The sequence below is a fragment of the Euprymna scolopes genome, chromosome 22 (assembly GCF_053919585.1).
Source record: "Euprymna scolopes isolate OS-2025 chromosome 22, ASM5391958v1, whole genome shotgun sequence".
Taxonomy (NCBI): domain Eukaryota; kingdom Metazoa; phylum Mollusca; class Cephalopoda; order Sepiida; family Sepiolidae; genus Euprymna; species Euprymna scolopes.
In genome coordinates, this window is record NC_136503.1 from 70,249,933 (window position 1) to 70,276,112 (window position 26,180).

The 26,180-nt window shown below is 34.0% G+C and overlaps 1 protein-coding gene across 45 annotated transcripts in view; it reads left to right on the top strand.

Moving 5' to 3' along the window:
• The window catches only part of LOC145243461 (RNA binding protein fox-1 homolog 2-like), a 486,106-nt gene that overhangs the window by 194,760 nt on the left and 265,166 nt on the right, over positions 1-26,180 (top strand). For 2 of the 45 annotated variants that reach the window (XM_080106383.1, XM_080106392.1), the window contains exon 1: positions 22,677-22,997. The exons of 37 other annotated variants lie outside the window; for them this stretch is intronic. In XM_080106383.1, the coding sequence (XP_079962509.1) occupies positions 22,962-22,997 (36 nt within the window). In that variant the 5' untranslated portion in view covers positions 22,677-22,961. Of the gene's footprint in view, positions 1-22,620; positions 22,998-26,180 lie in introns of those variants that run through there. 6 more of the 45 variants (XM_080106361.1, XM_080106370.1, XM_080106391.1 and 3 more) reach the window with 5 other exon arrangements.

Sequence of the window (26,180 nt, forward strand, 5' to 3'; positions counted from 1 at the left end):
GACAGTGGTAATGCTCTGATAGTTAGTAATGACAGGAGTTCCCTGAAATTGCTGTTCTGCTATTAAAAATGACTTCTCTTCACTCAACACAAATGCCTGCATTTCATAAATAGCTATTTTATTTACCAATTTGTGCTTGTCTAACACCCAACCGGCCTCCTTTGCCCGTACACTCAGCATTTCCCAAATTTCAGATCTAACAGTGATTTATTTTTTAATTATTCATTCATTGTCCAATTAACAAACCTGAGTGATTAATTTGATTGGACAATGCAATGATTATGTGATTAATGGCACTTTTTAATTAAGAGAGCTCTTTGAAATTCTTTGATGGGAAGAGGGAGGCAGAATATACCACTTACGTCATCTTGGCATGCACACACACGTACACACACCTGTAAAAAAAGTTTTACTTTGATACAGGCACAAACCTGTGCCTTCGGGACAAGATCAAAGTGTAGTATCTGTTCCGGCAGATGCTGCAAGCTATGACTAGCAAAGACCAGATGTGGGGGCAACCCCACATGCCTGACCATTAACCAGCTCCCATTTCCCACCTCTCGGGAGCTGGTCCCCTTTTTCCCTTCCCCCTCCCTTCACTCCTCACATTAAAAATTGGCCTTGTGCCTAATTTGCTCGGTGGGGGAGCAAATAAATACCATCTGTTCTTCAGATGCTGCACTTCAATTTCTGGTTCTCTCTCAGTGGAGGAGAAATCCTTCACGACTGAGACAATTTTTATTTTTGTTCCTTTTCTCCACATTAAAAAACGACCCTTGTGTCTAACTTTGTCCCATGGGTGGGGAAGCATTGTAAATAGGAACCCGTGGTGCAACAGATAAAGTTGTAAGAACAATCTACTGAAAGTTTAGGATTCAATCATCTATATAGGTGACCCTAACCAGCTCCCCATAAAAAGGGGATTATCCAAATTGAATAGCAATTGTCTGATATAAGGAGTTTGACCCCACATTGATCAAAGCTGATTGCTACTGGACGTTCCTCTCGGTGCAATTGCCGGGAACAATTCTTAGCTTTGAATTAGTTTCGGTTTTATACAAAAAAGCTGAACAAACACAAGACGGGCTGTAATAGCAATAATTTTGTAAAAATCGATGTAAATAAATCTAGACGCGACCCGCGTTCCCAAATTTTCGATATTATTATCTAGGGGGTATATAAACACTTCTAAGCGATAGTAACCCCCCCCCCCGGACCGTCGGCGAAAAAAGCCTTTTTGAGACATACGAAAATGTGCACGCTGCATTTGCCTTTTATATATATAGATGATCACGTGTAAGTAACACAGACTCTCACCGTCTCTGTGCAAATGAGACTATATAAGATGCATAAAAGAAACCGTGGGAAGAAGGCATGTTACGTAGATGGACACTTGTGACAGACTGTTTAAGGAGATTAGAAAAACTATGGGCAGAAAACAGCAAAAATTTATTGAAACTGACTTTCAAACAAGAAGATTCTTGAGTTTAACATAAAAATTCAAAACTTTAACAAGGTCACATCAGCTTTGCGAGAAAAATGCCCAAGATGAGAACAGGAGTCCGAATGTTCATCTTATCAATCGTCATCTCAAAATTTCGAAGCATATATGCATGTGTGTTTGTGTGCATGTAATTTAGCAAGTTTTGTCCATTCCAGTTTTTCTTTTTAAATTCATTTTTGTCATTATACCTAACTTTGTTCTGCGGCCAATGGGGAAGCCAAAGGCGCATTTTATCAAACTAGCTAGCTTTGTCTGTTCACTCCCACGTTGAGGATTTCACCCGAGTTTCTTAGCTCATTTGCAAACACTAACCATTATGCCAAATGGGTCAGCCAAATTATATTAACAATATTAAATGTAGCTTATGGCTTGTCTTAATACTTTACTGCAATTTCATGGTTTGTTCAGTTATAAGAAGTTCAGCAATAAACTACCGAATGTTTTATACATTTGAATAGAAATAAAAAACTTGAATTTATATTCAAATGTATAAAAAGGCTGTGAGGTTTATTAATCCACTTCTGGTGATTAGATAAACCATGAAACTGCAGTAAATTGTTGCAACAGAGCCGCTAACACTGGGTTAGCAACAGCAGCAGCAGTCATATGCAAATGATCAAGCCAGCATGCGATGTGACGTCACAACAGAGATAAAAAGGACATGCATTCGAAGAAGCAGTGTTCAGACGAGTGATACTCAAAGTGTTTAGAGAAGTACGTATTCGAGACACACTAGAGTGGAAAAGGACATGTTCAAGACATAGAATTTGAGACATGAGGGTGGTGTCACAGCCGAGATGGAAGAAAAAGGAGAAATGGATTGTTTAAATATTTAAAAAAAAGAAAATGCATTGTTGGAAATACCAGATATAAAGGCTTTTGTTATAAAAAAGAAAGTGAGTTGAGGTTTTTTTCCTCCTTTCTTCTGTTCCTTGTGACAGTCTACAGCATGTTAGGTCCGTTAAAAGGTAACAACACCATTTAAAAATAATAACGATTATGTTACAGCGTTAAGATCAGCCACATTTTTTTTAAATTTATGAGTGTACGCACTCCTTTAAAAACAATGAAAAAAAATATTTAACCAGTGTTTCACACTAATAATCACATTCATAAAAAATATCTTAGACTGAGGAACTCCCATATCGACAGTGTCCCTCTAGCTCCATTCCATTGCAATTAAATCTTTTTCGATTATCTGCTTCCAGTTCAGTTTTGGCATTCCTCTCCTCTTTCCATCAGCTGTCTATTGGAGCACTTGGTTTGCAATTCTCTCTGAGGTCAATCTTACGGTATGTCTGAGCCAGCCTAGACATCATTTGCAGATTATTGACAATACTACCTGTTAGTTGGTGCAGTCTCTCAGTTCTTTGGTTGGTAGTTTGATCATTCCATTTGACGCCTAGAATTTTTCTAACGCACTTGAAATTAAACGCATCTAGCTTACTGCTTTGGTTGATTTTGAGATGTCAGTTTTCACATCCATGTAACTATCTGGTCAAGATGTTGCTGTTATAAAATCTTAATTTAGGTCTGAGTGGGAATTATAAAAACCAAGGAAATAAATGTATGAATCTGTAAAAAGCAGTAAGAAAAAGATACAAGATTTTTAATTAAATCAATTTGCATACACAAATCCCCTAAATATTTGAAATCACTGGTATGGCAGTCTTTTATTGCTAACTTACCATTGACAGGAAGGATATATATAACTACTTCCTTTTTTATGTATGTATATATGTGTGCATACATAGGTATATTCATATATATATATATATATATATATATATATAAAAAAAAAAAAAAAGAGGGAAAAGATCTACCTTAAACCACTAACCTAGTTCTAAAACAGATCCTTTGTTCGATAAAATGCATGCCCATTGGCTGATAGGAGGGGGCGCGGTGGATACTAGAAAGCTGATTGGCTAACTAGAAATCCTCAACATATATAAAAACAAGAAGCAACCACAAAATTCGCGCATAAGCCTGACGCAGAATATTCAGTGTAGCTTAATCGCCATATATATTTTATAAATTACTAATATATATATATATATATATATATATATATATATATATATATATATACATACATTCAAGCTTGAGATATTCAGAAGTTGGAACTAATGAACTCAATGAGGTTGTTAGATAGTACTCAATAACAAGCGCAAAATCTTTTTTTTCTTTTTTTTTCTATGGTGTCGAATGGTTCAGGGTTGCCTGACGAAGTCTCATTTACTGAAACAGATGTCTGTTTGTTGCAACCAAATATAACTGTTTATCGTTGAATAAATAATAAAAATGTATGCTAGCTATAACTACCCCGTATTGCCAAGTAAAAAACATATTGCTGAGCGGAGGATTTAGTCACATATTATTTAAGATAACCAAATATCATAAGTTGTTATGATTTTCCTGAAAGCTGATCATATTTTGGATTTTTGGAAGCATAAAATATTGCAATTTTCATTTATGAAATTCAAACAGGGAAATAAAATCCCATAGTTCAGGGGGAAATAACTTGTAAGTTAAGTGAAAATTTACTTCTGTTTTTAAATGCAACATAAGTTCCATGAAAAATTTAGAGGCAATTATTAAAACAGATTTTCTTTAATGTAATATGCAAATGAGATAACCTCTTGAATGTTGATACTTTTGAATTAATAGTATATATAGAAGTTATGCAGAAATAAAAGTATATAGAAGTTCGTTTTCAGTATTAAAATCTATTTGTGAAACAGTGTATCTTTTGTATATATCAACCAAATTGTGAACAAGCAAATGGAGATCTGACTTTATATAAAAAATCAATTCAGGTAACTTGACTATGTAGTAGTGCTGACATCTATTCATTGTAGCCGCCTTCAGCCTCAATCACTGCTTCAATGTGGGTCTGGAACTGGGAGCATGCCTTTTCCACAAGTGCTAGCGGGAGCTCAATGAATACTCAGCAGATAACAGGGATCAGGCTGGCTTTGGTGTTGTGGGAGGTTAAGTTGGTGATGTTCTCAACGTATGATCAAACGAAGTAGTCCAGCGGGTTCAGGTTAGGGAAGGAGGTGGGGTGGCCAATGAGAGAAGGATACAAAGTCGTAGCACTCCTCCTGAAGCTAAGATTGGGTCTCTTTGGACTTGTGGGTTGGCGCCAGGTTCTGCTTCCACACGCAGGGTCTGCCAGTGGCCACTTGATTGCTCCAGGGGATTACCACACTCTTTAGCACATCCAGGTACACTTTGGTGTTGACTTTCAAGCCGATTTTGAAAATGTGAGGTGGCATGATGTGGCCCTTACTTGAAACCACACTAAAGGCAATAACCGTGGTTGGAAACTTTGTTGAGTTCTACCCTCAAGTGTTGAACCATCCAGATTTGCATTTTGAAGATGCTAACAATGGTCAAGTTGTCACAGAGAATGAGCTGTACAGCAACACATCTCCAATCTTGCTCGTTGAACATTGTGCCATTTTCAGATATGATAGAAGGTTCCTATCACTCTGGGGATATGTACACAACTGGCCAACTAGCAGATGGTCTGCAACCAAAAAAAAAAAAAGACGGTTTTCATCAAATGAAAATGGAATCATGTCATCTTTTCTAAGGCAACAATGTTATAATTCTACCCTGTATATATGGCAATTAAGCTATGCTGAATTTTCCACGTTTCATCCTCATGAGGATCTGTCAAGCTATTTCAGAGACTCGATGTTGCTTCAACATCAGTTCTATGTTTAGTCTTAATTGCCATATATATTTTGAAAACTTACTATCTAGCCCTATTTATGCATCGAGCACTGTCAAAGTAAATACTGAAAATAGACACAAAATTTTATGTAAATGCATATAAATAATAATAAGAATAATAATGTTATTTATACATTGTGTGTGTGTGTGTGTATATATATATATATATATATATATATATATAGTAAAGTATGAAAATATATTATTGGCTCTACTCAATTATTGAGCACTGTTGAAGTAAATACTGAACTCTATACAATATCACCTTTATAATATATTAGCATTAGGATTCATGCCCGAGTGGGCGTGAAGTTTGGTTTGGACACAGCTGCCATACTAAGGATATTGAGCAATCCCCACCAAAGAATGGAATTGCCCCAAAAAAGAAGTAGGTGACAACCTCCTCACTTTTTCTTGTGTGTATTGGAACCCCTACTAAAAAAAAAAAAAATGAATCAAAACAACTTTTCTTTCAGTCAAAATAGCAGCAAGTGCCCATGCGGCTGAAAAAAACAATTAGCCACCATTGGCAAGCTCGAACCTGAAATGCGAAAAAAGACGCTTTATGGCATCATGACGCTGCAAAATAACGTTTTTAAACATACTTTCAGTTTGCTACGTGTGCGTGACTTGCGAAAATCACATCGTGAAAAGTGACCCCCCCCCTTGCAAGAAATGGTCCGGTTGACCACCACAGAATTAATCTTTTTTTCTAATTTTTACATGTGTCCGAGGGATCACTCTTTAAGATGATACCAGTTTTGACCCAGTCCGATGCAGCTGACAAAAGTTTTTAGTGAACATATGAACACACAAACACAGAAACAGATGTTTGAGATTTATGATAGATTTTTTAAAATATAATTATTTATGAACATGTTTTTGGTTGTTATACAACTCATCAGAGTGGCTAGATCTAACAATCTGGTGCCTGAAGGTCTACCACTCAGCCAATCATCGCTAGTACTAAATGTATTGACTTTTTTTTTTTTTATAGGTGTCATTTATTTATTTTGCCTGCGATACGTTTCAATGGAAAGCACTCTACCTAAATACTAATTGCGAATAATTTTCCTTACCAAATGTGATGGCCCCCAGATGGGGTTCGATATATATGATATTTAATATAAATTTAAAATATATCGTATTCTTTTATTGAGCAGTCTTCATAACCTTGTTAAATTCATTAGTTATCACTCTTGCATAGCTTTAGCCTGATATATATATAAACTGAAACATGTTTTATCGTTAATATGTCTATACATGAAATAGTCAAAAATAAATTTACATTGCTCTTTCTTGTAGAGTGGAGGATTGTTATAGAGCTCTATTTGAAAGAATATTGAGCTCTTTGTGTATGTAAGATCTGTTGTCTTGATTCAGCATGGTTCAGATTTTGAGAAAATAATTTCCATGTTTCTAAACTTCTGAAGAGAGGCTTGATAATTCGTATCAGAGCCTTCGGACTACTCATCTGAAGTGTTATTTTCGATCGATGTAACCTCCGACCTTCTTCAGGTGTATCTTGTCAAACTCAGGAATCTGCATGGAATTTCAAATGGAATGTTTTATTATTTAATCCATGGGAGTAGCATACTATCGTTCTGTCAGCCATGACTGGGTAGAAGTCCTACATGATTCGCAACTGGATTCTGAGTATTGCCCGCACTTACAATTGAATTTTACCAAGTACTTTATCCATTTCATCACGGATTCTTGTGGACAATTCTCGTATAAATTTTAGGAGCCTTAAATCGTGTGGAGTAAATAAAGAGTTGTTCGAAATTCAGTTTTTGTTTTTTTTTTAACTGATTAAATAATTGAAGTTAGTAGTTTCTTATAAAATAAAATAAAATTTCCTTGACTGACTTTTGTGACTTTCCAAAGACCAGCAGGTTTTTATTTGGAAACGGTAAAATTATTTTTTTTTATTTTATCTTTTTTTAATTAGAAAGTTTTTTAAAAATTTTTATTTTTTAAAGCTAAGTTGATTGCATTTAGAGAGAGAGAGAGAGAGAGAGAGAGAGAGAGAGAGAGAGAGAGAGAGAGAGAGAGAGAGAGAGAGTAGACTTAGTTTGACAGAAAGATTCATCTTATTATAAATTTTCCTAATGTCTGTCTGTCTGTCTGTCTGTGGGTGCGTGTGTGAGTGACGCGGTTTATCTTGGCCTACAGGCAATCCACTAGGTGTGTCAGAAACTTTGTGAAAAATATTGAATAATTCGACCCCCTGTCTTTCCAAGCTTATAACTACTCGAAAAATGTAATTCAAACCCTAATTTCAATTAAAGGAGCAAGGACCAAGGTTTCATTAAAAAAAAAAAAAAAAAAATCAACGTGATTTAAAAAAAAAAAAAAAAGGTTTTAAACTTCGTACTTTACAGGTAAATTCCTAAAAAAACACTTTTTTTTGTTTTAAATTTGAATATATTATTTATTGATCTTTTATCTTCGATTTGTAATATATAAAACTTTGGTGAGTAAATTAATTATTTACTTTTTAATAGACATTTCAAAATGAGGGTGGGGCGTGAATTAAAAAAAAACGTTTGTCTAAAATATTATAGTCGGTTTATTGGAAAGAGCATAAAATTTCACATTGACCCTGAAAATATCGTAAAAATAGAATCAATAGAAAAATTTTGATAGATTTTTAAAGTTTAAAAATTGAAAAATACTGAACTCGTAAAATTCAATTAATTTCATTACTGTTTTTTAAAAAATAAAAAATAATAATATTTCTATTACGTTTTATACAACTTTAATGGTTTATTTTGGAAGTATAATCCATAAAGAAAATAAACAACCCACTTTTAAAAGAGAAATTACGAGTTTTTTTATATTTTATTCGCAGTTTCGAGTTAGGAGTGTCAAAAATTCCTACAAAAATTCTGATACATCTAGCAATCCACCCAGGCAAGTAAGGTATCGAAATGAAGCTTATGACCCAGCAGATGTTTTAGTGATATTTATATCCATGTTTGGTGTTTGGAAATGCAAAAAAAAAATTTTTTAAAAATAATAAAATAACGATTTACTAATCAACATTTTATTTACTGGATATTTTTCCGGTATTCACCGGAAGTTATTATCTCCCTTAGTAAGTTCGATTTACTGTCTGTCTGTGTGTGCGACGCGGTTTATCTCAGTCTACTGGCAACCCACCCAGGCAAGTAAGGTACCGAAATGAAGCTTATGACCCAGCGGATGTTTTAGTGGTATCCATGTTTGGTGTATGGAAATGCAAAAATAAAAAAATAAAAAAAAATAAAATAATAAATAAAATTTTAAAAAAATAACGATTTACTAAACAACGTTTTATTTACTGGATATTTTTCTGGCACAAGGACTCAAGTTTGCCCAGCTGGGCAAACTTGGGTTCTTGTAAATCCAAAAAGATACATCAGCCGAAACGTTGTGAGAATAAAACTCAAGATGAGAACAGTAGTCCAATAATTCAAATGATACGAAATGAGTTTTATGTTATATGTATTTTTCAGTTAGAGAATTTCTTGGAATAATACTCCCAAGCTTTTTAACATACCTCCCCCTTCCCTTTAGTACTTTATCTCCCCTTACCCATCACTTCCGTGAACCCACTCAATCAGTTTCCTCTTTCTGAAGATTTTAACCATGATTCTTGTGTTTTTTTGGTCATGTTTAGTAGTGAAGTTTGATTCAAACCCTCCACCCCCATGTTTCCTTCTCCTCTTTCCTCATCCGCCATGCTGATGTCCTAGTTTTTTTTGTTTTTTTCCCCCTTTCCTGACCTCATAGAACCATCAAAGCTCAGTAGCCACTGGTTTCCGGCATTTAATGAGGTAAAAAAAAAAAAAAAAAAAAAAAATGGCTTCAGTTGACAAATGACTTGTAGTCTGTATAAATGCCCGGCTTCCATTTTCTACACCCGCTTGTCTTCTGAAATTATATATATAGCTGGTTTCTGTGACGCCCTAAAAAACTGTCGCTTTTTATTTAGAAACGTTAGATTGTTATTTTTCACTTGAAATAATTTCTTTTTATTTTCTTCATTAAGTAAGTCTTTTAGAGTCGAAGTAAATGTAGGGTTTCCTGTTTTGTTGAAATTTTTTCTAGGTTCAAAACAGAAGAATTCCTAACCTAAAGGGAAACAACTTCAAACAGAAAGAAACTACTAACTTCAATTATTTAATCAGATAAAAAAAAAAAAATGTTTGTCCCCCGATTGCAAGAGTAAAAATAGAGAAAAAGGTTTCAGGTATTCAATAAGATAAAAAGAAGAAATTAGATGGAATTGGTTACCAAACGAGTTGCAGAAATACCTAACTTCAATTCTTTATACCCATTTGTCTTATAAAATAAAATAAAATTTCCTTGACTGACTTTTGTGACTTTCCAAAGACCAGCGGGTTTTTATTTGGAAACAGTAAAATTATTTTTTTATTTTTTTTTTTTAATTAGAAAGTTTTTTTTATTTTATTTATTTTTTAAAGCTAAGTCGATTGCAATTAGAGAGAGAGAGAGAGAGAGAGTAGACGGGTTCTTGTGTTTTGGTATTTAAATAAATTTGTCATGTCTAAAGAAAAAGAAGAGTTCTCAACCCAAAGGGAGGAAACTTCAAAGCAAGATACTGTTACCTTAATTATTCAAACTGTTAGAATATCTTTATATAACTTCATTTAGAAAAAGAAGTAAAATTGAAATGAAGATGAAGGAGAAAGTATGTAAATGTTAAATAAATGAATTAGAATTTGATAGTAAATGAGTCAATCTGACGTAATCTTATATTTTAATAAGTTGGTTGAATTTTCGACTTCTGACCTAAAGCTTCCATCCTAAACTGTCAATATTTTATTCTGAATTGCCATTTTATTTTGTTTTTTTCTTACGTGACTTAAACAAGTGACGGCACTTCTGTCCATCCTGTCGGGTGATGAAATCAAGGAAGGAAATGTAACGTTACCCAACACGCCCTAGCCTTAATTCCAAAGTAGACTAAGATAGGAAAGAAGTTCAACTCCTTTTTTCCTGTTGTAACAATGACACTCATTTCCCCATTCTCCCGCCATGTGTGATTTCTTATTAAGACTGTACCCTCACCCACCTCACTAACCTGCTCTCCAACGTCATCCACGTCTCTAATGTGATCCTTTTTCTTTACTGGCGACATCATTTTGTGTGCATTTGCATACCCATGTCTGCGCTCTGTTACAGAAAGAGAAAAGATAAACTTTTGTCTATAGACGGTTTATTAATATACATATGGCATTAATTTGCATATCATTGATTTATGCTGTTATACAGAAAAGCAAATGTAATCCACTTTCATTTATATGCAAATAGAAATATTCTTACTCTGAATATTTTTCACAGGAATGACATCTATTTCTCTCCAGCAAATGTTAAGTACAGATGAAAGCCATTTTTACTATCGGTAGATAATTTTACTATCTATACAGAATAGCAATACTGATACTTTTGTTCAATAGTATCAAATAAGTTTTGTTTAATAGTATCAAATAACTTTTGTTTAATAGTATCAAATACGTGCTACAAAAAATTGTATTTTCATTCTGCCATGTAAAGAAAGAGATATCTGAGCACTTAAATTTCGGTGTTGGAAAAGGTCACGATGCATATAGTGATGGGGCGATTTCAATATTTTTCCCCGATTCTGTACTGAATTTCCGATTTTGAGTCTTTTTAAATCTCCAAATATTTAACTCTGAAGTTGTTATTTTTCCTGATTACCATAAAAGCGTATGTTAAATGTGTATATATTTTCTCAAACGTAAAAACAACACTTGTGGTGGGGGTGATCTATAGATTTTAGCTTTACTGGTAGCTTAAAAATCTATAAATATTTATTTTGCTATTACTACTAACTGTGGAAGATTTTGTTTAAAAAAAAAAAAAATCAAAAAAGAAAGATAATGAAAGGAATCGTTTTTAGCATTGGAAAATATGCACAAATTTTTCTGGTTTTCTAATCTATACTCCTATCTGATTTTTCCGATTCCGATTAATCGTCGTAATACTAGTTACATATCATTTGTACAACTCAAATAATGGAAAGGGGGCGGATAACTCCTAATTATACCTTGAAAAATATAATAGGAGTTAGCTATCTTACAAATTTTTTTTTTTTTTTTTTTTGTAAAAGTTTGAAATTATGTCCCCCAAAAAACTAAAAAATTAAAATGACTTTATTACATGCCCGGCCAATGCCGGGTAGGTCTTCACGTGAGATGAGAAAGAAAACAAGAGAGAAGAAAATACTCAATACTTACATTATAATTGAAATGAAATCGACAAAACTCTTATTCATATTATTTGGATTATTCGGACTACTGTTCTCATCTTGAGTGTTATTTGAACAACGTTTCAATTGATGTAACCTCTGGTCTTCTTCAGGTGTATCTGGTTGAACTTGGAGAAACCTTGTGCAAATAATGCTTTAAGTAGTCCGAATAATCCAACTAATATGAATTATCACTCTTCCTCTAGAAAGACATTCTTCTTATCTGGCTTTTCGACTAGTGTGACAAAATCGAGAGTTACTTCCCTTGAACTCTTAGCTAATTAAAACCAATATGGTTAATAAACAAATATAAAATCATAACATGTTTGTATTACTTTTTACCTGAGCAAGTATAAATCATAGCAGGCTAGGATCAAAGGTTATTATGAAGACCAGAGGTTCTCTCTTGGGTCAGAAGAGAGAGAAGAGAGAAGCAACTTTTAATTTTGTTTCTAATTGAGTTCCTCTCTTTGGATTTTTCTAGATTCTTCTCATATATTCAAAGTCAACCTTGTCTAATTATGCCCTCATGAGGAGACAAGTAAATGTTGAATATATGAATCATAATTGAGGAAGAAAGAGTATGTTGTGTTATTGAATTGCAGTATAGAGCAACAAAGAGGGTGGATGCTCACATTGTAATCAAGTGAGGGAGAGAGGGAGTTAGAAAAAAATGGTCAGTTCATAAGATGCGGTAATGATGAGGCGATAGAGATGAATGAGAATGGATGCTCAAATAATAATTTGCAAGTAAAAGAAAAAAAGCTGAAATGAATTGCAGTGGAGAGGGAATGTAACTTGACCAATGAATTTAAGAAAGATAGAAATATCAGGGATCTATGGACAAATTTATCTTTAGTTGACCTTTGACAACTAAATATTTTCGTTTTCTAGCCAAATAGAAAAGTTACTAGCCAAACCCACATGATTTTTAGAATATGACAACTTCGTTCTGTGACGAGTATATACACCATAAAGTTTTTTCTGTATATTTTTAAACAAGTGTAATTCTAAATATACAAAAAAATTTTATGTTGATACTCCCTCTGCCTGTTCTACAAGTATTTTAATGGTGAATGCTCTGACGAACTGCAGACACTTGTGCCCCCATGACGTAAACACCCTCGACAAACCCGACAGGCAGCTAAATCCCACTCCCACACAGAGATCCCTAGATGTAAAAGATCTTTCTACTAATAGTTTCTTCCCCAGAACCGCTATACTCTGGAATTCCATTCCCTAACTGTACTGACATGCAGAAGTTCAAGTGTAATGTGAACTGATATCTTGCTGCCCAAATCCCAACATAGTGCCCCAGTAGTTGCTGCCCTTGATAGTAGCTCCCTACACCAAAGTGGCAATGTGCCTTGTTTGGGGTGAAAATGTAATTTAAAAAAAAAAAAAAAATGTATAAAGATTCTGTTTTCTTCAGATGTTTTTTTTTTAAACATCCCTCGTTAAAAAAAAAAGAGTATATTGTTCTATTACACTTTTATTGTTTAAATAATTTGCCTTGTTTCATTTTATTAAAAAAAAAAAAAGTTGAAAATATATTTTTCACTCAGTAGTGAGCTTTGGAAGATTGTCAGTGAAAGAAATACAATCGCCAAAAGATAAGTGTTTCATTATTTCTAGTCGCCACTTTGAAAAATCACTTGCAAATGCGACTGTTTCACACGCAATGTAGAGCCCTGAATATATTGCAATGGAGAGAGAGAAAGGGCTGAGTTTGTGTGTGTGATGCTCAACTAATATATTCTAATCGAGAGGAGGAGGGAAGGAAAAGCAGTTTTATTCAACCAATAAATTACTATAGAGAGAAAATGCTCAGCTAATATAAAGTAAGAGCAGGAGGAGAGTCTATATGCAAATCAATATATTGCAATCAAGAGAGAGAGAAATGGAAGGGGGAGGGGGTTATGCTAAACTAATAAATTGCAATTTAGATAAGTGAATCAATAACCCAAGATTGATGAAACGTGATTTTATTTCATTGATATTAATTCGAACTTTGTTTCCGCAACTTTTGTGTTGAGCAAATGTCTCGTCCAGCGCTTTTGCAACAAAAGAAAATTGCTAACCGTGTACGATGGATTCAATCTGAAAAGTATGGATTCACATCGCTTCACTAGCAAAAATTGTGTTTTTTTTTTTTTTTCTTTTTTTTTTTTGTTGAATGGAATTATTCAAGCGGTTGCTACTGATTTTGGTTTTTATTGTACTTCTTCCCCCTCTTCTTTTTTTATTTTTTTACTTGGGAGGTCACCTCTTTTAGGGTAAGGGTTAAATGTTAGGTAAATAGTGAGACTTTATCAATTATGGTGGATATTGGTAAGGCTTCATTCCTTATTTTCCTTTTCTTTTTTTCTTTTCCTCTTTTTCTTTCTCTTCTCCCCTTCTTACCCCCCCCTTTTTCCTCTTCGCTTCCCTTTTTCCTGTTCGCTTCCCTTTTTCCTGTTCGCTTCCCTTTTTCCTCTTCTCTTCCCTACTTCCTCTTCTCTTCCCTACTTCCTCTTCTCTTTGTTTTTTCTTCTTTTTCCTCGTCCTTCCTTCTCCCCCTCCTCTTAATTCTCCTCGTTTTCCTCATCTTTATCCGCCCCATCTTTTTCCTCATGTCCATTTTTTTCTTCATCCTATTTCTTTTTGAGATAGTTTACATCATTCCAACCGCAACATCCGAAAGTTAGAATGAAAGAAACAAGTAGGAGAAAGTGAGGGTGCGAGAAAGAAGAGAGAGAGGGGGGGGACAGAGACAGAAAGAAAGAAATGAAAACCGAATGAAACGTTCAAGAAAGGCACAAGAAATGAAAAAAGGGGCAAACGAAAAAGAAACAAAATAAAACCAGGAATGCTAGACTATATAGGAAGAAAAAAAAAACAACAGCAACAACAAATGAACGAAAGAAAAGGGGGGGGGGACAAATAAGAAAATACGAGACAGAAAGAAGGAAAGGACAAAAAACAAAAGAAAAACAAAGCAGGATCCAAAACTTATGAAAGACAAGAAATGAATGAAAACAAAGAAAAAGGAAGGGAGTAAATAACTTATAAAAAAAAAAAAAAAAAAGAAATCAGGAGTATAAGAAGAAACAAAGAAAAAGACGAACGAATGAAACAAACAAAGCAACAAAACAAAAAAAATAGAAAGTAAAGAATAATATAAAGAAAATGATGAAAAGGCGAAGAAAATTGGCTGAATTAAAGGAGTGAAAGAAAATGACTGGATGAATAAACGAAAAAAACAAAACAACAAAACAAACGAATTAAAAAAAAAAAAAAAATGACCCCCCTCCCCCCCCCCCCACTTCTCGCCATAATCATTTCTCTTCCATTCTTTCATCCATTCCAATTTCTTGTGTGGAAAAGTGCCACTTCCATGGATCCTAACCACAAGCCTGAATTTAGGTGATTGAAGATAAAGAAATAGATAAAGACCCCCCCCTCTCCCCCTCCCTCATCTCGAGGCGAGTAGGGCTGCTGGGATTAGTGTTTGAGTGTGTGTGTGTGGGGAGGGGGGGATGGCACAGAGGCCAATTGGTTGCTTGTGTTTATCGATTTGATTTTTAATGTTACAAGCTGGAATAGGGGATGGGTAGACATCGCTGTAAACAAAATTTCTTGCATGGAATTTTAGCTTGTTGCCATTTTTCTCTTTCTGTTCAAATATGAGAGACGCACAAATGTAAACAATTGAGATAATTTGATTTTCTATCGTGTCTCATCAGGAGGCGGGTGAGGAGGAGGAGAAAGATGAGTCCTAAATTTAAACTATATATATATATATATATATATATATATATATATATATATATATATATATATATATATATATTATATTATATAAATACGCTATGGCAATGTTATGTACGTTATCACTAGGGCTATGACAACAGCATATTCTTTTCATTGTTTTGACTCTGGAGTATATATCCAACACAGTTAATCAACCGAGAACCACATCACCCTATATAAAAGCATATAAGATATCAACGGATACACACTCGAGAGTCAAAACAATGAAAAGAACATGCTGTTGCTGCTGTCCTAGCCCTAGTTATCACCCTGCATCCCTTTTCCAAAAGATGAGATTGCTTGATCGCCAAAGAAGCAACACAAAAGGAAAATAAAGGTAATTTTAAAAATTGAATGTGATATCACTGTTGTTTGACATGAAATTCGTAGCTTTCAGATCAAATTGTAGTATCTGTTCTGTTCAAAGATGATACAATTAATATCGTGGGGGTTAATGCCAGATGTCTATAGAATGGAGATACGTCACAAACTCCTACAATGGTTTTGGTTTTGGAGATAGACACCTTTGCCTAACCAGATATATTCTAAAACTACATTAACCAGAGTGGTAAGAGAAGTAGGTTTCAGATTCAACCAAGGTGATTTTTTTTTCCTTACTATGTCAAAATTTACGTTTAAAAAAAAGTGCTTTGTTAGTGTTCTTGAGGTGTGAATTCGCACCTAACGTCCATAGAATAGAAATATTTTTAAGCAACGCAGCACTGCAGCAGTATACAACAGATGCAAAATAAAACTGGAATTTTCACAGGTCCCGCTAATATAAATAACCAGCAGGGTGCCTGACCCTGTCCGGGATTAACCAATATTTCACACTTCCTTATTTTTGTTGTTATTGAAATTGGTGAAATCAACAATTTTTTTTCAATCAAAACGATTGATTGCCTGTTCTAGTTAGGGACCCATCGCGGTGTACTGGGAGGATGCTTCACATGCCCCCCCTGCAGTGATTTAGTCCACAATACATTGTAGTCTACATTACACTGTAAAAAACTTTCTGTTGGTTTTATGAAATTATTTTTATATATAACAGCTTGAATTAAAGTTTAAAATGCAAGTCAAGTGTTATGGTTCAGTTGTGCTGTAAACAGAAACATTCATTTCAAACGTGCCTTTGTCATATCAAAGAACCTACTATTGATTTTATATGCTGGGTGTTTCGGCTTGTGCGGTAATAAAACATCTCAAATGTCATGTAAGGCTGTATATGGTGTTGACATTGGTCAACAAAATCAAAGGTTCCTTTTTTTTCATCGGACTTTTTTCAATCATCAATACTTATGGAAGACATTCCGATACAAAACTAATCTAAGAACACTGCCAGAGTACATTTGTGTGAAACTTCATAGAAATCGGCCCAGCCGTTTCGGAGTTCTTCAGGAAACTCTTTCTCTCTCACACACACAAAGTTACTTTTATATAATATAGAGATTTTTTTTTTTTTATTTATATGTTTTGTGACATAACTTTTCCGGCATTTTGAATGTTATACTGTTTTCTTCTTTTTCATCATCATCATCAATTTAATGTTTCGTTTACTTGCTGGCATCTGTTGGATGACTTTTTGAAATTGTCTCCCTATCTCCAGAAAGGTTATTATTTATCCCTCTTTCTTTCAAGTCCATCTTTATCTTTTCTCCCTCCATTTTGTTTCTGAATTATTATTTGGATTCTTTGCACTACTGTTCTCGTCTTGAATGTCATTTTGATGATGTTTAGGTCAATGTAACTTCTAACCTTCTTCCGCTGTATCGTGTCGAACTCGGAAATGTTTTGCTGAATTCGTGAATCTGGATGGAATTTCTAACAGAACCCTTTATTTACTTCACGGGGGTAGCATGCTCTTGTTCTGTCAGCCATGATGTCATAGATGTCCTAAGTAATTTGCAATTGTATTTTTCAGTTGCCCACACTGAGAATTGAACCTTTGACCTTCAGGAGAATATCACTTTTATCATTAATTTTTTTCCAAGTACTCTTACCAATGCATCTTAGGTCCTTCTCTTCCATGTTTTCCTCACCCTTACCCTGTGAACTGAACCTGCTATGTCAACCGTTCTGCATCTACGAACACAAGAACTGCCATTTGTTCTTTCAACATGGTCATACGATTGAAGACTCCTGTTCTGCACACATCTCTCTTTACTATACAGATGTGCTCATCCTTTGAGGATTTAAATTACATATACTTCATATAATTCTCATATTATTTTTTCCATGCAACACATGTCCTCAACCTTAACTGGCCAGATTCTACTTTCATACATTACCACACTGTGTACAAATACCTTCCGGCAATTTCAAGCTAAACCCCTTATTTACTCTATTGGAGTAGACTGTGTTGTCGTGAAAATAAAAACTTTGACACAGGTAAGAAGTTAGTAGTTTATTTCTGAAAATAAATATTGGACACAAGTGAGAATCCGTTACTTTATTATAAAGATTAATGTATATTTGTGTTATAGGGTGGGAAGTAGAAATAAACAGTGCCAACTCTGGAGAAGTGTGGTTAGAGATTGGGCAACTCTTGCCAAAAAAAAAAAAAAAAATTAACGCGCAAATCACAGCACCATCAGTGATGTTCATGCTCTTCATCAGCAATGATGGATGAACAGCGAACAGTGTGCGTATATATTATGGGGTGGATAGGGATCCTTAGCTGTGGTAGTGTGGCAATACATCTAAGAGAAGGAAAATTCTGACCATCTCTGATGATAGTCCTCCATAACTGGATTGTTGCTGTCATCAGAGCTAACGGAACAGATAGGGCAACTTGTGAAGGCAGCTTATCCAAAAGAAGGTAAACCTTTGACTAATAACCTGAGTCTGGTATCAGTTAATTGTCTCATTCAATGTATCATTGGACCCTCTGTACCTCGCTCAAAAAGTGGATTGTATGCTGTAAATAAAATCATGCACTGGTGCCTTTCAGATTTTATATATATATATATATATATATATATATATATATATATATATATTCCAGTGTGTTCTGTCCTTGATATGCAAGCATAAGCTCTGAAAAATCTGAAATGTGGTCACACTTGAAACTGAGTAGACAACACCATTATATATATATATATATATATATATATATATATATATATATTTTTCATCCTATCATGCAAAAATTGACAAGTAAAACATGCACCTTTTTCTAGCCCTCGGGACAAAACAAGTGTTTAGAATAAGCAAGAAAGCAAATAGCAAGTCGGACAACCACATCAGGCTTACTTCGCCAGAAATCCTTCACTTTATAATAAAAAGATAACCGTGAGTGTTTTTTTGCCTGTAAGGATGGTATCATGATCAACGAACATATACTATGTCTAATCTAAGAAGGATTTAATGCCTGGGAGGAGGATCACATGACAATAGAACAGATACTACTCGCTCCTCCGACTAAAAAAAAAAAAAGTTTAGAGGTAATTTCTGGAAAGAAAAGTATTAATTACAACCACAAGACCCCGCCATCCCTCAAAAAAAGGAGGAGGTAATGCATGGAAGGAAGGTATCATGACTAATATATAATACACTGCAACTTGCTCTCCTGAATTGAGCATTGAAAGATAGTACATGAGTTTACAATTAATTTTGGCTTTAGACAGGCAAATACCGAATCTCCATAGAATAATAGTTTTTTTTTTTCCAATGTTTAGTTTCCAAACACGGCTGGAACATTATGCCTTTGTTGAAGGGAGATGTTAAAGTTATTAAGTCTTAATAAATGTATAGTCGATTTTTTGCAATTTCATCTGTGAGTGATACTAGTGTTGTAGTTGTAAATAAGTTCATAATAAGTAGGTCTGTGACAACAGAATATTATTTTCATTCTTTTGACTCAAAAGAATCTTACTCTTACTTGTCTTACTGTGATATATACTTACTGTGATATATACTTACATATAAGTATATATCCGACATAGTAGGACACAATCAACCGAGAACCACATCAGTCTTTATAAAAACATAAGATATTAATGGATATATATTCAAAAGTCAAATGAATAGAAAGAATATGCTGCTATCACAGCCCCAGTAATGAGTTATTGGGAGGTGGGAGGCTATTGTATAATAATGTACAACAATTCTTGCCTCCAAAATAAGAAGGAAAAAGAAACCTCCTAGACCAAATCTAGGTATCAAAATTCGTCTCCTTGTAAAGTTGTCAGACTAACTCCTACTCATTAAATTATGTACATTCTATTAAAAAAAAAAAAATAAAATAAATTCAACCATAGCCCTTAGTAGCATCAAACGTACATAGGGAAAAAGTTTTTTCTTTTGGAGAGGAAAAAAAAAAAAATAGAAAAGCAGATTACAAAATAAAAAAAAAAGAAAGAAAAAAGTATTGAGTCATGAAACATTCCGTTGCCAACAAGGGGAGGCAACTCAATCTTTTTCTTTCTTTCTTGGCTCTGCACTTTTTAAGATTTTAATATTTTTTAGGTTTATAGCTGATTCTGTTCTCCACTCTCATCCTTATCTTTGCTATAACAAAATCCTGTGCAGTTTCTGCACAAACCAACTCGCCTATCGCTACAAGACTTCTTTGGACTCTTCTTTCCTGATTCGCCCTCTTGGTCTTCCCTTGCCCTAAAAACAAAATTGATAACTGACTACAACTAGAAGCTAATGATGCTCCCTTAGCCAAACTCAAGCCCAATCTCCCTCTATACCCTATACCTCCACCCCTCTTTGTCTTCTTATATTTTCTTTTTTTTTTCTTTTTTTTTTGTTCTTGTTCCTACCCTTCGCACACTGGCAATATTAATCATTATCTCTGTTTTCAAAATATTGATTCACTGGCTTCACTTTCCAGTACAAAAACTAGACAATTGGTCGACCATTCTGGAGTAAAATGATCAATCCTTCAAAGTATTTGATTTTTATCTCAAACACAGAAAAAAATATATAACAACAAATTATTTATTATAACCATTGTTGTTGTTGTTGTCATCATCATAATTCAGTATTGTAATTTTTTTTTAAATATTTTAAAGGAATCTTCGAATCTTCTTAGAGTAGTCCCTCAGACAGGGACAGAAATAAGAAAGGAAATTAAAATGAGAGAGAGAGAGAGAGTGTTAGAGAGAGTAAGTGACAAAGGAAAAGAAACTAAAAAAAAGAGAGAGAGATGAAAGAAAGATTACATAGTGGTAACAGAGAGGAAAGAACAATGGATAGAGATTAGGGAAAGGGAGGAGATTCTAAGGACTTAAATCATAAATTCTTAATTTCTTTTAAAATATAGTTATCATTCCAAAATAAGAAAATTCGGGGCCAACTCTTTGATTGTATGTCCCAAAGACTCCAACATAAGTCCCATTATTGAGAAATGTTATGAGAAAGAGAGGCAGTTTGATTATGATTGTATGCCCCCCTCCCTCATATTTGTATGCCTGGGATCCTCTCTCTGCATTCCAATGTGTGTGTGTGTCTCTCTCTCTCTCTCTCTCTCTCTCTCTATATATATATATATATATATATATATATATATATAATTTTTTTTTTTTACAAAGGAGTCACCACTTATCAAGGCTTGGAGACCACTCGAGAATAAGGGTGAATGAGTGTACAGTGGTGAATGTGGCAATATTGTAGTAATCGTTCGTAGTGGAGATTGGTAAATTCGATTACTTCAGGGGACCGGCATATCAAGGACCTGCTTATGTTGGATTTGAAGATGACCATATTGTAGTCAGCTGGAAAGCAGGGAAACAGAAAAGAGTTCCACAGGCGTGCAGTTCTAAGAAAGAAGCATTGTTCATGGAAGCTACGTTTAGGCACAGATAAAGAGTGGGGGAAATTATTGATAGGGGTTTCAGATAGACGAGTGTTTTTTTTTTGTTTGTTTTTTTTTTTTTTTTTTGTGAAAGTTTGGCGAGGTGGAGGATCATAGATTGGAGCTCATATGATCACTTGACATGAAATTAACAATAAAGCAGAGACAGGCTTGAAACATCTCTTCTGTGGGTAAAAAGGCTACAGGGAAGAGAAAAGGGCATACCCCACTAGGCTACAAAGTCTATTTTGAACTCTGTCAAGGCAGGATAAGGTTTTTCTATCTATCTATCTATCTATCTCTCTATCTATCTATCTATCCACACACACACACACACACACACACACACACACAAATCTTTAAATTAAGTACAGTAGAAGAATAGGATTTTTTCCAGACAAAATTCCTCGAATCAATTGACGAATTGCTATAAGAACGTGAATACTAGACACACACACACACACACACACACACACACACACACACACACACACACATCTGAGGTTATTGTTAATAGACGTTAAATAACCAATGAAGTGTAACGAAGTTAATACAAGGGTGCTCAATACTGAAGTAGAGCAGGGTATACTTTGCTTTCATATAAGCTGTATCGCCTGAAGTGGTCTTTAGTTACTAGTAGTTAGCTGATCGAAACATGCTCATGACTGTTTAGCAACATATTACTGCTTATGTAAAATCAAATAAAGAATATATATGTATATATATATAATGGAAAATTTTAAGGTTAAAAAGAAAAAAAAGTAATTTCTTTTCTTCCTCTCCCTCCAACTCGTATGTATTCATTTTACATATGGATCTAAATGAAAGAAAAAAAAAATGATCCATCTATCCATACATCTCATCCTACTCTCTTCTCCCCCATCTTTATACTAAGCATGAACAATTTCTAAGTCTCTTCTATACACAGTCTTATCCCACCCCTCCCGATCTCCAGGCTACCACAGTTCCAATTGTGCTCCCAAATTCTTCCCCTTACTCTCACGACTCTGGGCCCCTCTCTTCTAACTTCACTCTGATTCTCTAATACACGACATTTCTCACACACACACACACACACACACACATATATATGTAACTAAGTTCCATTTGACTGCCAATCCAATCCCCCCCAATAAACCCTCCCCTTTCTTTCTCTTAATGTGACTTCCATTCATCCAATACCATTCAACAAATGGTATAATTCCTGTGGCATTTTACAATCTCTTAGTTATACATTCGGTTTTCATATTTGAGTGGGTTTTTTGTCTTTCTTTTTCTCTCTTTTTCCTCCTCTCTTTCTATACCACCCTTTCAGAAAAAAAAAAAAAAAAATGCTAATGGTGCTGCCGCCGGTATTTACCAAACTGATGCCTAATTACCGATAATTGAGGAGCCCTGTATCTGGTGTTTGCCAGTCGCCCTTTTCGCTAGATAAATTACTTACTAACTTATATAATTTTTATTTATTTATTTATTTTTTTTTTTTTCCTTCATCATTTTTCGTGGTCGGCCCGCCCGGCGGTGTCCTCTTCTTCCCTTTCCCTCCTTGATGGTCAGTACTGGTCTGATCCATACCAACAAGCAGCAGCAGTAACTTACCCATCTGTTAACTAGCCTATGACCATTACATTGTGGAGAGCCTCAAGCACTGCAAATACACATCACACTACAGGAAGTTGAGAGAGAAAGAGACTGAGACAGAGAGAGAGAGAGAGGGAGATTCGGACCGACCGACCGACAGAGAGACGGACTGACGGATATATTAAAAACAAAACAAAAACTAATCAGTAAGGCTCCATTCAACAGTTTCTCTGTTTCAGTCAGGGTCCCCGGGAACCTCAATGTGGGTTGGTCTCTGTTTGAACCCTCAGCAACAGGTATTATTCCGTTTGTCATTACTTGTCTATTTTCAGAATGTGTATGTGTGTCCGTCTAACTCTGTACATTTCTTTAGTACAATCACGTGTACGCATGCATGAAATGATTGTGTATATAATGAATATTCCAAAAATAATTTAGCTTGAAGAAGAGTCAGTCAGTCTCTCTCTCTCTCTATCTCTCTCGGGCTTAAATCGCACATGTCTAGTCAGAAATGCTTGTATAAATAAAACTTTCTACTAAATTATACCGTTCCATTTGCTGTTGAGCAGCATTATATTAACACAGTACCATTTCTGTGATTGTTTATCCAATTTCTATGAACAAAACTGTGCTTATATATTAGCCTGATGATTTCTTTTGAGAATGAATCGTGAACGTTTCTGTGTAACTTACCCTAACTATATTTGCATTTCACTACTAAGCTTTACTCGCGTATTAAACACTGTTAAAAAAAAATATATATATATACTCTTGAGTTTTATATGTCCACAGGGTATATTCTCAGTGAGTCCTGTGTTCCTATTTACAATGCCTCCCCACAGGACAGAGTTGGACATCAGGGTCGTTTTTTAACGTGGAGAAAAGGAACAAAAATAAAAATTGTCTCAGTCGTGAAGGATTTCTCCTCCACTGACAGAGAACAAGAAATTGAAGTGGAGACTGGAGCATCTGAAGAACAGATACTACACTGTGTTGTGCTAAAAAATAGAGCCGTATATTTATTTGTTAGAGAACTTTTTATTTGTACAAACATTTTCGGCTACACATTTGCAAACATGGTTCATTTCAGCTGGTTTATACTAAACCAATATAAATGTATACATCCCTTTCTCATTATGAGGGAGTTTTTAGAAAATTAAATTTCTGACATGCAATGATTAGTATATGCAATGCTTTCATAAACAAGGAGCTTACGGGTTCTTTAAACGTGTGTCTGGGTTAATATTTGTAATTAGTGTGTTTACTTGTATATCAACTCATTCCATAACTGTGTGCGTGTTTAAATTTGACAGGACTATTAATATTAGACCCAGAAGACACGAAAATTTGTAAGATGAGTTAAAGTTTTATATTAAGCTCTGTCACTTTTGATATTTTATGCAGTGATTGTAAATACTGCCAATCTCATTTTGATTTGAAAAGAAATTGAATCCTTCATTATTGCTTATATATGTATGTATATATAAACTAAATGAACTATGAATAATAGTTACAGCAATGTCATAATGCACTTTGATAAGGAGCGTTTGTGCGCGCGCACACACACGCACACGCACACTTTCTTCTTAATTATTTTTCCTGTTAGAAAATTACTAGACTTGAAACAATGTATAAACACAATAACATGAAATACTAAAGAATTTATTCCTCATCCTCACCCAGCATCTTTATTCGTTATTAATTTCATCATCTGTATTTTAGAATTCTGTTTTTTTTTGTTTTTTTTTTTAATTTTGAGTACTTTACTGAAAAAAAAAAAATGCATTATTCAATATTGTCCTGAATTTATATATATATATATATATATATATATATATATATATATATATATATATATATATACACATGCATACACTAGTGATGGGGCGATTCCAATATTTTTAATGATTCCGATACAATTACCGATTCTGTACCAAAATTCCCTATTCCGATAAAATCACCGATTCCGATTCTTTATAAATCTCTAAATATTTAACTATAAAAGTGTTCTTTAAAAACACATCTTAAATGTGCCTATATTTTCTCAAATGTAAAAACACACTTGCGAGGAGGTGATCTGGCAGTTTTAATCTTACTTGAAGTTTAAATCAATAAATATTTATTATTTTATTATTACTACGAGCAGTGGAAGATTTCTTTTTAAACCAAAACCAAATAAAAAAGATAATTTAAGGAATCGGTTTTGGCATCAGAAAATAGGCTCAAATTTTCCCGATTCCGTTACCAAAAAGTTCTGATTTTTCCGATTCTCGATTCCAATTAATTGTCCCAACACTAATATAGGGGTTTGTATTACTGTACGCATAGATTCAAAAAAGTTGTTAATAACAAACAAATATATAACAAATAAATGTTATCAAAGGCAAGATAAGTTACTTTTCTACCAAACTGGATATAAGTTTCGTGTTTTTATTCAATTTAACATGTTTATTCAGCTCGAAAAACATACAGTGTTTACCGATGTATTGGAAAATTCAAAATGGTGCCCGACTCTCTCTTTAACGCGGTAAGTTCGGGAAAAGGTGTTATAAATAATAAACCAGACAAAGTACTGTTAGAAATTCGCTCAATATATGTTACAGTGACATAACTTGACATATATTCGGTGGTTTTTTAATAGTATTTTGTCTAGTTTATTATTTATAACACCTTTTCCCAAACTTACCGTGTTAAAGAGAGAGTCAGACGCCATCTTGAATTTTCTAATACATCGGTAAACACTGTATGGTTTTCGAGCTGAATAAACATGTTACATTGAATAAAAACGCAAAAAATATATCCAGTTTGGTAGAAAAGTAACTTATCTTGCTTTTGATAACATTCATTTGTTATATATTTGCCTTTTTGACAACTTTTTTGAATCTGTGTACAGTAATACAAACCCCCACACACACACACACACACACACACATATATATATATATATATATATATATATATAACTATTATTTGTACAGAATGCATTAATATATATATATATATATATAATATTAATGCATTCTGTACAAATAATAGTGTGAGTGTATAATTATTTGTACAGAATGCATTAATATATATATATATATATATATATATATATATATATATATATATATAATATTAATGCATTCTGTACAAATAATAGTTATTGCCATAAGCCAGACAATCCTGTGGTTATATGTAACCCTGCTAGAGCGTTAGCAGAAAATTTTCCCGTTTTATGCTTTCATAATCATTTTGAATCCCTATAAACTTTCACTAATAACGTTCAATAACTTTTAATAACTTAGTTTCATAATTGCAGTTTCTTTCAATGCATAATTTATTGTATATTTTGCAAACCTCTTTCCTCTGATGAGAAGAAATGCATTTTTCGAAACTCCGCGGGATAAGGTCTTTCAAGTTTATTTGTACTCCTTGTTGGATAAGTAAAATTTTGAATACCTTCTTTACAGGTTAATAATGTTTTTTTTTCTCGA